Source organism: Mustela nivalis (assembly GCF_964662115.1).
Source record: "Mustela nivalis genome assembly, chromosome: 2".
NCBI classification, from domain to species: Eukaryota; Metazoa; Chordata; class Mammalia; order Carnivora; family Mustelidae; genus Mustela; species Mustela nivalis.
The window spans coordinates 3,136,113-3,152,910 of record NC_139021.1 but is presented as its reverse complement, the minus strand read 5'-3'; the positions used below and the strand labels follow the sequence as shown (position 1 = coordinate 3,152,910).

Genomic DNA, 16,798 nt, shown 5'->3' with positions numbered 1-16,798 from the left:
GCTACATGACGCTGCGCACTTTAGGACACTAGGCTATTTGTATGTTTATTTTTATTTCTCCTGTTGAGAACATGGAAAATACCTGTAACCAGAAGATTCCTACCTTTCTTCAACTGTCGCGATTTCTTAGCTGTTCGATCTATAAACCTTGCCTCTCCCTTGTGCTCGTTATTCTTATTCTGGAGCTCCCCGGAGACACACCCTGGACGGGCTCCCCGGAGCCCCACCCCCAGCACGTCAGCACCCCACCACCCCCAGCACGTCAGCACCCCACCACCCCCAGCACCGTCAGCACCCCACCACCCCCAGCACGTCAGCACCCCACCACCCCCAGCACCCCACCACCCCCAGCACGTCAGCACCCCACCACCCCCAGCACGTCAGCACCCCACCACCCCCAGCGGTCCCCAGGCTGCGTCCCAGAGACTCTGCCCAGTGTCTTTGTCATGGCTGCCGCGGGCCTTTTTTCAGAGCCAGGGCTCTGGTGATTTCTTTACGAGACAAATGAGATCTCCTGCCCGGTCCTGTCCCAGGCCTGTGGGATGAACGGGTCCACACATCTCACCAGCCTGAGGACAGCCCTTCTCCAGCGCCCAGGGCTGGGTCTCCATGAAGCCCCTTGTCAGGGCTCTGGGCACGGGCTGAGCAGACGCCTGTGTCCCTCACGGCCCCACAGCCTAGGGCCGGCCTCTGGCCGCGCCTCCAGTCCCAGAACCTCACCCGCTCGTTCTTGTCGGTGCAGAACAGCCGTGTGTGGTGCCTTTTCTGTACAACTATGAAAGTGATCCCGGGCTGGTAGTCTTTTTCTAGCTTAATACACGCCTCACGAATGGCCAGCAGCTCATGGTGGAGAACCTGAGGGAAAGAAAAGATGAGTTTAAGGATGGTTCTTTTTTTTCTTTAACAGTACCTTTCTACCTCGGAATAAACCCCTTAATAACACGCGCTGCTTGACAACTCCTCGAAGGTCAGTCCTCGGCTGTGCCGGCTGTGGTCAGCGGTGTGACTGCCTTTCTGCATTTGCTTTTTCGTTTCTATAATTGAGCAGATGAGACCCAGGTGTCATAGTTAAATGGTTTAAATTAGATAGTGCCTACCATTCCTCAGCACGGTTTCTAGAATGTTCTGAGTGCTCATAAACAGCACCCGTCGCGCGCAGAAGTAAGCAAGCACAAAGGGAGACACACATGGACAGGTCCAGCCGACAGCTCGTTTCCGTGCCGGGGAGGAGGGAGAGGAGGGAGAGGAGGGAGAGGAGCCGCAGAACCGACACTGGCTCAGGAGTTAGACCGGGTTCACTCCCTAGCCCTGCTGCAGGTCGCTGTGCGGCTCTGGGAAAGCCATGGGCCCTCTCTGATGCCCAGCTTTTTTTCACTTTTCAAGTGGGAACACCCTACCGTGCAGGCCTGCTGCAAAGACTAAAGGAAGGTACCAGGCGCCTGGGAGTCAGGGCACAGGGACATGATGACGCTGTTCTCCGCCTCTGTGTCCGAGACAAACAGGCAAACAACTTCTCAGGCCGTGATGAGGCCACTCCAGGAACCACACACCTTAGATTTTTAGCCACGGTCTGAATCAAACATCGTGTTGTTTCCAAAGTGTCTTGGGTTCTGGGTGGAGAACCGCCAGCTGCGGGGACCCGTTAGGCACAGGCTGTTCCCAGAGTGACAGACACAGACGGTGCAGACCCCTCTCCAGCAGGTATGGCTGTGGTAGGGGGTGGGGGGAAGGGGGCACAGAAGGGGAACATTCTCTACCAAGGGAAGCCAAGAGCTTTTGTACAAGAGGTGCCTTCAAGGTCGGCACACACTGGGCTGTGGATGTTGGGGGGCGAATGTCAGAGGGACCAGCCCTGCCCCTGCAGCAGCTCTCTGAGGCCCTGGCCAGAGGGTTGACTCCCTTCTTCCCACTGACCAAGGGCCTGGGGTGGGGGGGTATGAGCTGTGGCCCCCTTCTGGAGCAGGAAGGTCTAGGTATTCTCTAGCCTGCATGTCCAGGGGAGCCTGGGGCCTCGGACACACAGCAGCGCAGGACTGGACACAGGCCCAGATCTTCTGCCTTCCCCACTAACATCTCCCAGAGGTGCGTGTGGGGACAGGGTGGGTGGAGGTGTAACTGGCTAGGATCGGTGTGGGGGAGACACATTCAGGGCATGGTCTCCCGAGCGCTGGGCGAGGACGGAGGTCCCCGCAACAGGGAGGGACCGCAGGCGCTTGGAAGCAGAGCACAGCAGCAAGATTCCGCACCTGTTCTCCTGCCGTTTCACTCCGCGGCTGACGCCCCCGTCCCCCGCCTTCTGGACAGCGGTGCAAGCCCGTGATCCACACGTCACCCAAGACCCCATCCAGACGGTGGCCAGTCCCACAAGCCCTCCTCCCAAACGGGACTCCTGCCCAGCTGCCCTCCTGGCCCCCTGCCAGAGCCGTCACCAGGGCTCTGAGGCCTCCACCCTGCAGCCTGCCTTTCCCGCCACACATGGAGGTGACCCCCAGACACAGTGGGGGTCCCCAGACTCCCCCCACCAGGCGCCCAGAAGGGCACCCAGCTGAGCCGGCCCAGACCCGAGCTCCCTGGGGCTCCTCGTCCCCTCCGCCCTGCCTGGGCCCTGCTGGGCTGGTGGCATGTTCCCGGCCCGCCGTCCAGGCGCGGCCACACGAACTGTGGGGGAGAACAGACGTCAGTGCGCCGGACGGACAGGTGACTCTTGGGCACTCGGAGACCCCAGAGGCGGCCGCGGGCACCCACCTGCTGGAACTGGCCCTCGGAGACACCGTCGCGATAGAAGATGATGCGTGTGGGCTTGAAGCGCGTGGACTTGTAGAACTGAATGAGCAGCTCGCGGACCATGGTGGCCAGGTCCTGGATGATCTCCTGCCGGTGCTGCTGGACCCGCACCGTGGCGCAGTAGCGGTTGGGGTGCGCGTCCATGCTGCCCACGACCTGCGGGGACGAGCGAGGTCACACATGTCACCCGCCCCACGTCACGGCGCAGTTGAGGGGCAGCGGCGTGTGGGAGTCAAACCTGCTGTCTCGGTGTTTCCTTTTGGGACGTGGCCACCGTGCTTACTAAACACGGGACAGAGAAGTGTGCTGCGAGCGTCTGATGAAAAGGAGGCGACTCTTCTGAACCCCGACTGCCCGCGAGCCGAGCTGGCTGAGTGCCATCAGCCCCACAGAGGCCAGATGAGGAAGCTCTCATCGCTCCCCCAGAGAAGCTGCCTGCCCATCAGGGCACAGCCCTGCTCCCCGGGAATGGGGCACCACCCCGAGGGCAAGCTGGCAAAAGCCCAAGGGGCACAGCTCCTCAGCAAGGAGGGGCTGGGGAGCGTCTCACCAGGTGGAAACCGCACTCTAGGTAGGACGTGGAGGTTCTGTAAGGCTGAGTCCAGGAGGAAGAGTCACATTACCGAATGCTGCCTTGCCAGAGGAACACAAGCCCTGAGTGACACCAGACGTATCCAGCGTGTTGGGGGGGGTGCACAATGGACCCTGGGGAAGCCTGCACCTCCCGGGGGCCCAGCCTCCCCGGATGGCCAGAGGGTGGCTGGCCCTGTCCACACACGTGGCAGGTGCTGCCCGTCTGTGACTGCTCCAGAAACAGCCGCCATGATGGAGGGAATGGGACACGAAGCCCCTCACGCCGGAGCCTGACAGTGCGGCGGCCCCCAGCGCCCCACACAGCTCAGACCCTAACCCTAAGCCTCGGGCTATCTACAGCTGTGTTTTCTGCTGCTTCTCTTGAGCAACGGAGCTCGGCTTTTCTGGACTTCATGTGTTGGCTGAGGAAACGAGCGGTGACCCCACGAGGTTATGACTCAGCAGAGTGACGCAGCCCAGAGCCCAGCGTGTAGCAGGTGCTCAGAAAATGTCAGTCTTCTCTGATTAGTCTGGAGGCTCGACAAGCGGCCCTACGTGGGGTCAGGCCTGTGACAGGACGCACAACAGCCCGGAGGTCACGCTGGCAGTCCCCACGGGGGACGCAGGGGACATAGACCTTGAGCCTGATGCCTCCTTCCCTCCACCCGGCTGCCCAGGATGCAGATGGGGGGCCCCGTCAGAGACAGCACCCTGGCCCTGCGCACCCCTTCGCCAGTCCACGCTATTCCACACGCCCTTGAACAAAAGGCCGTTATACTGCTCCTCCTGGGCCCTGTTGGCTGGGGCACAGAGCAGGGGCCCAGGTCAGCCCCCAAGGGCAGGAGACAGCTGGCGAGCGGGTGTGCAGCACAGGTGTGCAGGGCCTGGAGGCAAAGCCCTCGGAAGCCGAACGAACTCACGGGCAGATGGAGGGCAAGACCCCCGCTGAACTCTGACCATAACTACTTCACGTTTAGCGTTTTAGAATAAACGAAAATGTTTAAAAAGAGTGCAGCGTAAGGAAAGTAGGCCAACGAGTCCTGCACAGCATCGGCCGCCACAGGCAGAGAGCACCCAGGCCCCCAGGAGCTGCAGGCGGGGTCCCACAAGACGGGAGTCCCACCTCCTGGCTTCTCAGACACACTCAGCCACGTGCAGAGTCCCCTCCAAATACCAGTTTTCCACGAGACTCTGTTTTGCCAGCTGCTCCAAAAACCACTGCGGGTGTTGGGGGCAGCTCTGGCCACATGCCCTCCCACAGGCAGCCTAGCCAGGGCACAGGTCCCACGTGTGGGAGGACGTGGCCGCCGCGGCCCAGCGGAAGCACAGATACTCACAGCGGCGATGGAAGGCTTCTTCCCGTCCCCAGCGGGTGGGTGAGTGACGTCGGCCCCCAGGAAGATGACAGGCTGCTGGAACACAGGCGGCCTGCGGAGGGAAGCCGGAGTGTCTCAGGCCTGTGCCCCTGAAGAGCGTCACTTGCGTGGCAAAGGCACTGTGGTTGTCTTTTTGACAAAAGCCCCGTATTTTCTGATGGCCCACACAGAAACCCTGGCCGATAAAGCCACACGCAGTCTGAGCTCTGCTTCCAAAGAAACAACCCAGTGCAGGGGACGAGGCATAGAAGCAGAGACAAGACGGGTCAGGCGTGCACGGCTACAGAGGCTTCTGTGTGCCGGAACGTTCCACATTCATCAGATGTGCTGAGTCTCTACGTTCAGATTACGAATTCATGAGACGACGGTGTACACGCGGGAGCCCACACGCGGGAGAGTCCCGTACTTGCCTCCCACCTGGGACCTGCAGCCACACTCCGCTGCGTCGTCCTGCGGTCCAGCGGCAGCTTTTGGGGCTGGGCCGTCCTGCGCTGCGGGGGCCGCCCCCCACTCTGCAGGATGCTCAGCAGCACCCCTGCTCTCAGCCCACGGGGTGCCAGCCCCCTCCCCCCAGGGCTAAGCACAACACGGGCTTTCTCTCCTAGTTGTTCAAATGCGGTGTTCCAGCACTTTCCTAAAGAGGCTGTGTCACGGGGTCACATGCTCGCTTTGCATTCCAGAGCTGACGCTCTCTGCGGCTTACGGTTTTCTTCTGGAAAACGCAGCCGAAAGGAACACGGACGTGAGCACACACAAGCCAAGCGTTTTCGGACGGCCTGGCCCGCCGCACTCGCCCGAAGCTCCTGCCGCTCCTGTCCTTGCTACTCCGCGGTGAGAGGGGCCAGGGGCCCGCCCGCCCAGCCCGGAGTGGAACTCACTGGGGAACGGTCCCCGCAGGACTCCCGCTGGCCAGAGCCCCCCCCGGAGCCCAGAGGTGAGGGAAGGGCTCCGAGTGTGTGTGTCATGTGTCCGTGTCCACGAAACGTGCACCGGCTCCCCCTGCAAGCTCCGGCGTGCTGCCAACCACACCCGGGGGGGCTCTTCTACCGGGGGGCCCGGGACATGGAAGTGGGAGACTGGCGAGCTCACGGGGGCTCCCCGCCCGGGGGCCGGCCACGCTAACGGACCTGCTTCTGGGCCCTGTCGTGGACCGTGGCCCTTCTCTGTGAGCCTCCAGGGCCCGGCCCCATCCTGGCTCTCCCCGGCACCGGTGCCGCGCCCTCCTCCCAGCTCCCTAACCCGCAGCTGTGACTCCCGCCTCCACAGGGGAAGCCACACCTGCCTGCAGACTCCGTTCCTCGTTCCGTTCCTCGAGGAGGCTCGCCTGCTGCTAAGCTCCTGCTTCCCACCTCCCAGCAGCCTCGGCCCCTCCCACCAGACGTCCTGCTGCCATGGCAACAAGGCTCCCAGCACAAGGTCCCCCACCCCTGCGTGGCAGAGTCCACACCATGTGACATAGGCTGCAGTGCCCCTGGGGTCCAGGACCTGCTTGGTTCTCCTCCACTCTCTTCTGGGGCCTCGCGGCTGACTCCCAGGCTCCATGAACTTTTAACCCTGAAGCCTCCAGGGCAGCAGGCCTGGCCTCCCTCCTGTCTGGCCCTGCCCTGGGGGGTCTGCCGCCTGGCCTTCAATCCCAGCTCTCAGCTGCGGAGCCCTAAGCCCCCACCCCCGACAGCAGACCTGTTTCTGCTCGCCCACCGTGAAACCCCTCCAGCACGCCCCCGCACGCCCCACCCCTCGTGCTGCTTAGGGCCACAGAGGCTCAGCAGAGCGAGCGCCTCGGACGCCTCGGACCCTCTCCCAGCCCACACCCAACCTGTCTGCGGGCCCCGCAGCGCCACCTTCCTAACATACCGTCTCGGGGCAGCCCCCACCCTCCCCCGCGCCAGCGTCCCTCCGGAGACAACGCAGGGGCCTTTCAGAACAGACACCTCCAGGACCTGTGTCCTGCCCGGAGGGAGCCCCAGGCCACTGCCAGTAGCCCCCCACCCCTGGGTCCTGGGCTAGAACAACCCCCAGCCGTCCTGCCAGGCTCCCACCCGGGGCCCTTGCCTGAAGCACGCCCAGGTCTGGAACACGCTTCTCGCAGGCATCCCCACATGCCTATGCCCTTCTGCTCGGCGCTACCTTCTCCACCAGTCCGTTGCCATAGAAACCCCAGCTCCTCACCCTCCTGAGCTCTGGTTCCTCCCACGATGTCACTGCTGCTCACCTGTCAAGACCCATGTGTGTGGGTCCCCCGAGTAGAGGCCTGGGACTCTGGCGGCTGCGGCCCCAGTCCTGGCTCGCGGCCGGCACCCACGGAACAGAGCCCGCTGGCTGGGCGCTCACCGCCTGCCCTCGGAGGCTCCTTGGGTCTCCGCAGGGACTGCGTGACTCGATCCCACCTCGCAGAGCCCGTCTTCAAGTTCAGTCGTCAGACCCCGAATTCAGGGACTTTCCACGCCATCGCACAGCGACCTACTAACTCCCCGCATCGGGGGGACTCCATGTTCTGAAAGGGCGGCCCTCGCCCGCGGCCTTGCTGTGCGCCCACCAGAACGCCCCCTCCTGGGTCCCGACCTGGAGCCGCGCCCAGCCGCGCCCACAAAGGCAGCCCGGACCAGGCTGTCGGCTGCGTGGTCTTCCCTGCCTCTGGCCTGAGCTCACAGAGGCAGCCACACCTCCTGCTGCCTCCGGAGCGGGGGTGGCCTGACACACTGAAGAGTGAGCGTGGCGAGCGACCCGTGCTTACCCATGTCTGTCATCAAACCCGAACCCCAGGGCCCAGACGCTTCAGCAAGAACCCTGTCTGTCATCAAACTCGAACCCCAGGGCCCAGACGCTTCAGCAAGAACCCCCCGACAGCATCTGTCCCCACAGAGTTCTCTCCCTGCTGCAGCAGAAGCTGGCCTGCCCTCAGGGCGCCCAGGGCCCCACGCCAGGCCAAGAGGGACCAAGGACCCCACAGCCCCGCCCACTGATCCCATGCCAGCCCCACACCCCTACCCCAGCCTGGGGCCTGCCAACAGTGTGCCCTGCTGCGGAGCCTCTCAGGGTTCCAGGGGTCGGCTCCTGGTTCCGACGGCTTCAGGGGCGCTCACTGGCAGCCCACGCAGCAGTGACGTGTCGCTCTGCTGAGGCTCGTGTGCTAGACGTTCCAGGTGAACTCCGGTTCTGACCCGCTCACTCCTTTCATAGCATGGCTGCCTCGTCCCACGTCCCAGGACCCCTGAGCCCTTCCTGCCCTCACCTCACTCCAAGACCCTCATATGCCCCTCATTCCCCAGACTCGGGGCGGCACTGCCCATGTCTGCTGGGACTGTCCAAGACGGTGCTTGGTGCCAGGGATCTGAAGGGGCCCACCCGTGTGCCACACCCCGCCCCTCCGGGAACTGTGCTGCCCACCGCCGCACGTGGCAAAGCCGGCCTTACCTCCCCTGGGGCAGGAGGATGTTGTTCACGCCCCCCAATTTGACATTGATCTTCAAGCAGAGGTTGGACAAGGTCTGGGGCGTGGTCCTCTGCACGTTCTTCATCTGCACGCACTGCGTGGCCATCCCCAGCACCGTGTCTCCCACGCGCTTGACCTCGGCTGCGGAGCACGGAAGAGGCACATGTTGGCAGCTCTCACTGGCCCCTCTTCCTCTGCTCACCCTGACGGCCCCCCCACCCCGAGACTGCGGCCGTCCGCATGGAAGCACAGCCACGGCAGCCCCGTGCGTGGCTACGCTGCTGGAAGGGGTGACTGGCAGGCAGGGGGAAGTCAGGCCCCGGAGCTCGAGTCTGGGCTCCGGCAGGACTGAGGAGCCTTTCAAGGACTTGCAGGGCCATATGGGCAGAGCCAGGCCGGCCCGGGGGACACAGCACTCCTGGCTAGGACTGCTGCCTTCCATCACGGTGCTCAGGGTTATAAGCAAATCCTGAGTCATTAAAATAAAGACACTGGCATCCTCGACCTCCATAGCACACACACACCCGACTGGAAAGAGCTATTGAGCCTCCCCCGCCCCGTTTCTGCATTCTTCATGAAACCACTGTCAGCTGCTCCTGTGCACCCTGTGGAACATGGCACTTCGGATGGAAACACCGGTGGTATCCTCCTCACTCTTTGGAGATGGTGCTCAGAGAGGAGATGTGTGGGTTTTGCATATCTGATTCTGTCCCCATCTAGTTGGGGACCTGGCTGGGGACACTACCTGAGCTTCATGGTCCCCAGCCGCACCGCCTGTCCTGGAGTCACCTGTCTGCACCCCCACTGCCCTGGGGCCTCCTGGAGGGGGGCTGGGACCCTGAACCTGCCAGGCCTGGGACATCACCGCAGGCGCTTGCTAAGTATTAGCTAAATGGACCCACGACCGCTGTTCCCGCCACTTCCAGCGAGCTCTGAGGCGGGCATGGAGACGGTGGTCCCTGCGATCCCTGTGCGGGCACCAACTGGGTATGACAAGCTAACTGCAGGTGCCGGCCTCCAGGGAGGGTGGCCTTGGCGCGGATGTGGGAGCGATGGGCCATGCACGAGCACTCCCCGGTGTGGCACACCCAGGCTCAGGCCACGCCCAGCCCCCCCAGGGTCATGAAGGCAGGGGCCACAGGGACCACGAGAGCAGGGGGGCCTACCGTACACGGGGGTCTTGCCCGGCAGGATGACCACCACCAGCTGCAGGCCAGCGTACGTGTTCTTCAGATGCCTGAACATGGGCTCCACGCTATCTGCCCCCTGGGCATATTTGCAGAAGCATGGCTGGCCCTGGATGGGCATTCCGGCATCCCTCGAGATCTTTCTGAGCTGCTCCGTGAAGGACCTGAAGGAGAAGGGCCAGTCGATGCGAATGCACGGCAAGTGCCCAAGGCTCCACACCAGCCAGAGGCCCCAAGGAAGGGCCCGGCTTCAACGGCCCAACCCCAAACCCCGTCTGTTGACGTCCGCGTCCAAGTTTAAGATCTGGATGAAACCAGGACAACGCATCAACTCAAGGAGAAGGTGTGTGCACACACAGCAGTTCCCGCGAGCCACTCGCAGGTGTGGGACAGTGCTGTCCTTTCCCAGCAGGGGCCACCCAAGCAGCAGGCCTGACCGGCGTCCGGGTGCTGGTACAAGAACCCAGGGCTCTGGAACACCAGACACCGCCATGGAGAGGACAACTGTGAACGCCCCGTCCCCCTGGAATGCCCCCATTGATCCTGGGTGTACAACTTGGACTTGGAGGACACTGCCGTGGGAAGGAATGGAACCGACCACAGCGAGAGGGACACCAGCAGCTGGCGCCAGCGGGCCTGGAGAAGTCACGGTGAGGGGAGGGGCTCAGACTCATCAACAGCTTCTATTTTAAACTTTGGAATAAAAATAACATCGCCTTCTACAGTGTGGCATGGATGCTCGGCCCAGGGGGGCCAGGGTTTGGCCTCCTGGACTTCAGTGCACTTAGCCGTGCGCTCACGTACACCGCAGGGGCGTTCACACCGGGCCATCAAGCACAGAGGAGCGGAGGCCAGAACGCGGCGGAGAGGCGCCTGGGTTGACACTCAACTGACTTGTTTCTTAGTCTGCTCTGTGCTTCCGGCGCGCTCCGCCGGCCACATGCAGGACAGCCAGCTTCTGGGCCCCGGACTCCGTGCTCGGGACTGTCCGGGCCGGCCTCTGCTAGGATGCGCAGCTGCTACGTGCGCGCCTCGGGCGTGGGGTTCCTTCCCGCTCCCACCGAGACAGGCGGGAAGCTCACGCTTTCTTTCCGCCATTAGGTCTGTTTGGCACCAAAGTGTGAGTGGCGAAGCTTCACGTTCATGGTGCTACTTTCAAAGGGTCCAACGTCTGGACCAAGTAGGGACAATTTTTTTTTCCAAGTTTTTTGTTTTTATGGTTTATTTTCCTGAGTAACTTGACTTCACTGAATGTAATTTTCTCTTTTGCATCTAATTTTCAAGTTTATTCATTTACTGCTTTGTTTCTTACATAATCTGTGCTACTTCTTCACACTCCCTCCACCAATTAAGTCTGAGAAGGAACAGCAGCCTTGAGATGGCTCCCACGTCCTGGGCAAGTGTCCTCTGCCAGGGAAAGGCTGAGGACCAAACCCGGCCATCACCACCAGGCCTGCTGCCCGGCCCCCCGCGGCCCCGGCCCCAGGCCCCCAGCGGCCCCGCCCAGGCCAGGTGCGCCCGCCCCTCCAGCGGCCTTACTTCAGGTGGACTTCTGTGCACTGGCGCTGGGGGGCGAAGCACGCAATGGCCCACACCTTGATCTCAATGCCCGTGTGAAACTGCTTGTTCCGCATGTCCCACACGCCCTGGACAGGGGTGGCGATCGCTTTATTCTGCAAATGACAAGAAGTTTAGAGTGAGGAGAAAGGGGGCACACACCCCTCTGACCTTGGACTGTGTTACTTTCCTGATGGTCCGCCGGGCCCCTGGTCCGCCGGTGCTCCCGAAGCTGAGGACGGAGCCTCTGTGTGGTCTCCCGTCTCTGACCTGCCCCGCAGAGCACGTGGGCCAGAATGTCTGCGGGACGGACGGACGGACGGACGGACGGAGAGCTGGGCGGGAGTTGGGGCTGGAAGGATGGAGGGAGGACGAACGGGGCAGACGGAGGAGGGGGGAGGGGGGCTGGGTGAGCAGAGGGGGCGGGAAGGGCGGACGGAAGACGGACGGACTGAAGAAGGGAGGGGTGGACAGGCCGCAGGGAGCAGAGAGGCCCAGAATCCCACAAAGTTCCCGGGCAGCCCCGAGGAATGGAAGAGACGCGGGATGCCGCGGGAGGGCTTCCGGGTGCAGAACGTGCTCCCGCTCCCTCCCCCCGCCGCCACGCCAGCAGCCAAGGAGGGAAGGAAGTCCAGGCGCAGGAGCAGGTGGGCTGGGGAGGACCCTCCACTCCTCGGGCCATGCCTACCCGGTGTAAGGAATGGCAGCTACTCCGACTTGTAGAGACAGAGCGAGGGACGTACCCACTGGAGCTTGTCCTCTGTCACCCAGAAAGGACCAGGCCTCGGCACTGCCATCAGAGGGACCTCTTTTCTTTCCTGTATTTTTATAACTATGTCCCCACTGCACTAGAGAGAGCCTTCTGTAAGAGACGGCCTGCCACGGGTCTGGTACTCCAGACTCCACATGCACACGTGTGAGCACACATGGCTTCAGCAGACACAGGCCCTCGTGACACACACGAGTGTCAGCCTCAGCCCTGCTGACGTGTGGACAGTCCTGTGTGCTGTAGGACGTCAGCGGTGGTTGTCACTGGAGACCAGCCTCCAGACATCGCTAAATGTTCCCTGGGGGTCTTTTAACGTTTCGCTCTGACAATGGACGAGTAGGGTAGGTGAAGAAGAATGTGTGTTCCCACTGAAATGTTTCAGAGATCTGGAAAAATGTGCTCATTTAGAAGCAGGATAAACTTTCAATCCTACAATTCTAACAGTTTTGCAAGATTAGTTTACAAGAGCTACTTTGTTTTCCAAACTACTCCTGCATTTACTAATAGTCAAAAAGTCAGACAGAAGCAGGGGCCGTGAAAAAAAACAAAAACAAAAACACTGGATTTGCAATTTGGGTTGACCACCCATGGGCCATTGAAAACCTCTATTCCTAGCCACCTCTCCACTGACCGGGCAGACCCCTCTGAGGGCTTTAAGAAGGGCTCAAAGGGGTCGTGTCTGCACAGCGTCCGCATCTGCACGCAGCAGATGCACAAGGGAGCTGAGAAAGCCAGGAAGCCTTGCTCAGAGGCCGTCCTCAGAGGACAGGGACCCCCACACAGAAAACATCCTAAGCCCAAACAAGCCACGCGTCAGAGACACGGAACCATCTCCAAGACCTCTGTGGGCTCTACGAGAAAGTTTCAAGTAAAAAGAAGCTTACTTAATGTTATTGTTTGCACTGAAAGGGATGAAAACACATGCGGATCGTCCCTGGGCAGCTCACGAAGGACAGAGCGAACACAGTGGCTTCCTGGGAGAGCCCGAGAGACCTGGGGAGACCGTCTTCTTCCTGTAATGCCTTGTTCTGCTGCGCTGCTCGGTAGGCAGGCTCCACACTAATGTGGGAGTCAAAGCCATGACCCTGGGATCAAAACCACAAGCTCTTCCCGCTGAGCAGGCCAAGTGCCACCTCCCTTTAACTGTTTTACCTTTTGAACGTTGGAACATTCTAAAAAGCAGAACTTGTGTTTTATAATAACGGAAAAGCTCCACAAACAAAACCAGGCCTTGCTACAGGTCCCGAGGACTAGGGTGACAGGCAGGGTCACAGCTCGCAGGTGAGTGAGGCCAAGGCCCCGGGCCCCGCCGTCCACCCCGTAGAGCTGCGCTCCGCATCTGGAGGCCTGGCCCGACGGAATGCACGAACCCTTCCCACGAGCTCCGTGGGGCTCAACAGACAGAATTGCGTTACGATGTGCTGACGAGGCCGGGCATCACACGGGCAAAAACAAAAACCTGAATGACTAACAACTGTTTGTCACCAAATACCTCCAACACCAGTCAAAAAACAAAACAAAACAAAACAAATAAAAAAACCCACCCAAGAAAAAGTAGAAGTTTCTAGAAAATAATTCGTCAGTGCTGAGTGTCCAAGAACAATGCTTTCCAGATTTTAATGGGATAATAAAAGTCACCTTTTGAAAAGACAAAGGGTAATTCTGAAAATCTTCAGAAAGGGCAGAGCAGCTCAGTCTTCCTGAGGCCCCATAACAAGTGCCGGCTTGGACGAGTGCAGCAAGAACTCCTGACCCCCGCCCGGTCTACACCTCTGCCAACAGCGCTGCCCCATGGGGGTCCAAAGCTGCTGCTCCACCCCCACCGGCAGACCCTGCGCACACCCACACACGTGTCCCAGCCCCGCCCTCCACGTACCCTTCCCCCGTAGAGGATCGAGGGCGGCTGGAGGACCCGTCCGGTCACGTCTGTCATCTCGTCCTTGACCATGATTCCAAACTCACGAACATACGGATCTGTATTAAAACTTGCACTTCGCATCTTGAAAAGGAAAAAAGAAGTAAGCTGTCTCTATCCCAAACATCAGGGGCTCCCCTCCCCCGCACCACATCACACAGTCCCCGTGGTGTCCCCATCCCCAGGCCGGCCGCAGCAGCCCGACTCTCACCAGCTTGCTGATCTCTTCCTGACGATCCGGTGCTGACCGGGCAGTTGCTCTGATCATGGTTGAGGTCTGATTGTCGGTCAGTTTTTTGATACATCTCTGTCCCGCCACTATGTTACAGACCTACGAAGAAGGGACAGACACGGCGCTGGCCCGGTGCTGGGGACGGGCTGGGGTCTGCGGCTGAGCGTGGCACCCTGGCTCGGCCTGGAACACGTCCATCTCTTAGCCACACATGGCGCCAAGCAGACCCCGCGGCGGCTGACCCGGCAATCCTCCAGGACCAGGGGCTGCGCGGGGGCCCGCGGTCAGCAGCAGGGAGCCTCCTGGGGGAGCCTGGCCGCCCCACCGTGCGCTGGGAACCTCGTGACGTGAGAGCAGGAGGCTGCGCGCTGATGGGGAGGAAGCTGGGCTTCTGCACCGAGGCCCAGGAAGACCGAATGGACACCGGGGTAATTGGACGAGTCCAGAGAACTTAAGACACTAACAGCAAGAGTTAAAATTTGGGTCAGTTTTAGCATTTAGTCTTCCCCCGGGCCAGGACTTTTCCAAGTGAAGAAAGGCAAGGGGCCTGCTGGGCACAACGGGCGCGTCCTCTATCGGCCCAGGAACCCCGCGGGAATGTCCTCACCGTGTCATTCACGGGGAGGCAGGCGCAAGGGCGTCCCTGGCTGGAGGCCGGCCCCAGGGCAGGTGGACAGGAGATGGGACTTGCCTCGAGGGGAAGGTAGGTGTGTTTCTGCTCCTGTCCGACTTGTAAACATGGAAGGTGCGGGTAACGCAGGACCAGCTTGTGCCTGTCCTTGAAGTACTGAGCCACCGTGCACTCCACCGTCTGCCCGCTCTCCTGCTGCAGCGGGAACCTAGGGAAGCCAGGAAGGGGCTCAGGCAGCGGACCCCGCGGGAGGCGGCTCCCCCAGTCTGCCTGCCGAGGGCTGAAGAAGGGGGATGAAGGCTTGGGGGGCGGGCGCACGTCCCGAGCACCTCCCAGGGGTCAAGACCAATCACGCCCTTTAGACGTGAAGTTCTTAAACTTTCATATTATCTCTGGAGTTGGGAAATAAAAAATACTTCCACACCTACAGCATGTGAGAATCACAGATCACAGAGCTCTCCGGTACGCGTGAGGCACCGAGGACAGACGAGGCCCCCGAATGGCCTGCGCACGCCCCAGCCAACTTCCGACCAGAGCTCACGGCACGAGACAGACGGCCCAGCACTGGCCAGGCCGGGGTGGGGGGCACCCACCGATCCCTGCTCCTGCCCAGCACCGAGGATTAGAAAACAAACCAAACGACCCTCTCTCGCCTGCAGAGCTCTGGAGGGAAAACCCACAGGGAGCCGCCACCCCGTCCCGCCCCGTGCAGAGCAACTGCGTGACTTGGGTTTCCTCAGGTGCTGCCCAGCTCCACTGGGCCGAACATGCAGTTCCAAAATTCTGAACTAGAATGAAATGAGCCTTTCCAGAAGGGCCCTTGCTCTGGAGTGTGCACACCGGAGCGACCATGAGAGCTGATCTGTGGGGAAGGGAAGGCCATTTACGTTTGGTGGCTGGCGGGCCGGCGGGTCACGTTGCAGACACGGTACTTCCTCTTCATCTGCCCACAGTGCGTTATCTCCACCTTTAGACCTGGGGACACAGAGCAGCGGGGCCTCAGGGTCAAGACCCACCCCAGCCCGGAGCACCACCCCCTCCAAGCACCAGCTGTCCTGGGAGCTACGCCCACAGACCCAAGGAGGGGAGGGTGCTCTGGGGCAGCTGCTTGGCTACACTGGCCCCAAGGGGAGGACCCCTGTGCGGGGCCCATCGCACCCCCAGGGCCACCTTCTGCCCCAGAAATGCCAAGGCCAGCGGCTCGCCACTATTCTTAAAGATAAAAGTCACTACGTTGGCTCAGAGAGACTTTGTGCTTTCTCCAGGATTATTTTTAGCAACGGGTACTTCTGACAGCCTTTTGAAAGCCCTCTGAGGACAGGTGTGGAGGAGAGTGGGTGACAGGTGCCAGCCAGCCAGAGGGGCCTGAGCCGGGCCACCACACCCGGGCCATGTCTCCCTGAGCGGTGAGCTGGCGGGTGGGGACAGATGCTGCTGGGGGTGTGAGGCCGGAGGACAACAAGGCACAGAAGCGTGCGCTATAGGCTCTCTGGTCCGGGAGTCCAGGGACATGCCGGCCACCAGTCACCGACTCGCCTCCGTGGAGAGCCATTTTCTCAGAACATCACTGTTGCCGAGCTGTGACATGGCTTGGCTCATCTCTGTGGGAATTCATCGGACGGCTGACTGTGCTCGCCACCTCCTCCCCAGCAGGAGCTCAGGAAGGGCAGCGAGGGGGGAGAGTCGGGGCCACACGTGCGAGACAGGGACCCACCTTTGATTTCTTTGGTAAACTTGACCCTTTGGGAATCTGTCAGAGGTTTCTGTTGTTCTTCAATACTTTTAAAATCCAAAACTTCACAAACAAACTCGATTACCGGCTGTGCCTTATAAAACGCAGTTGCTGAGACTGTCGTTGGGAACAAAAGAAAAGCAAGGGGTGAGGTGAGGTGTGTCCCCAGCAGGCCAGCCGCCTGGCCTCTGCTCCCCGCCATCCCCGGGGTGCACCTCCGGGCCTTGTGGTTGGGACAGCACGAGCAGGGGCCGCCCCATACTCCTTCGGCTCGGGACCCAAAGATAAAGCTGCCCTCTGAGACTCAGAAGCCTTAAGATGAAACTCCGCCAGACCCCAAGAGCCATAACCGGGGACCCTCTGAGGTTTCCCGTTCCTGACATGATGCAACTCCGAGACTCCCGAGAGGGCAGCGCACCCCGAACCCGGAGGAGACCAGCCGGGAGGCACCAGAGCAGGCTGGCCCCAGCCAACCAGGCAGCAACACGAGAAGGTGAGACAGAGGGCGGGCCTGGCGCGGGGAAGCCCTGCCCGCTGGACATGGGCAGCAGGATCTGGGAACGGGTCAGGGACGCTGGCCCGTCTCGGCATCCAGAGCGCCAGTCTCTG

General features: G+C 61.1%; 1 protein-coding gene across 3 annotated transcripts in view; it reads right to left on the bottom strand.

Moving 5' to 3' along the window:
• Positions 1-16,798, bottom strand: part of AGO2 (argonaute RISC catalytic component 2) — a 105,568-nt gene that overhangs the window by 15,945 nt on the left and 72,825 nt on the right. For all 3 annotated transcript variants that reach the window (XR_014308794.1, XM_082720694.1, XM_082720695.1), the window contains exons 6-16: positions 16,172-16,306; positions 15,345-15,432; positions 14,518-14,665; positions 13,806-13,925; positions 13,556-13,678; positions 10,893-11,026; positions 9,333-9,517; positions 8,148-8,307; positions 4,695-4,785; positions 2,746-2,940; positions 721-855 (exon numbers count right to left, since the gene is read on the bottom strand). Coding sequence is in view for 2 of the 3 variants with exons in the window: in XM_082720694.1 (XP_082576820.1) it covers positions 721-855; positions 2,746-2,940; positions 4,695-4,785; positions 8,148-8,307; positions 9,333-9,517; positions 10,893-11,026; positions 13,556-13,678; positions 13,806-13,925; positions 14,518-14,665; positions 15,345-15,432; positions 16,172-16,306 (1,514 nt within the window). In the remaining variant the exon portion in view is untranslated. The remainder of the gene's footprint in view (positions 1-720; positions 856-2,745; positions 2,941-4,694; positions 4,786-8,147; positions 8,308-9,332; positions 9,518-10,892; positions 11,027-13,555; positions 13,679-13,805; positions 13,926-14,517; positions 14,666-15,344; positions 15,433-16,171; positions 16,307-16,798) is intronic.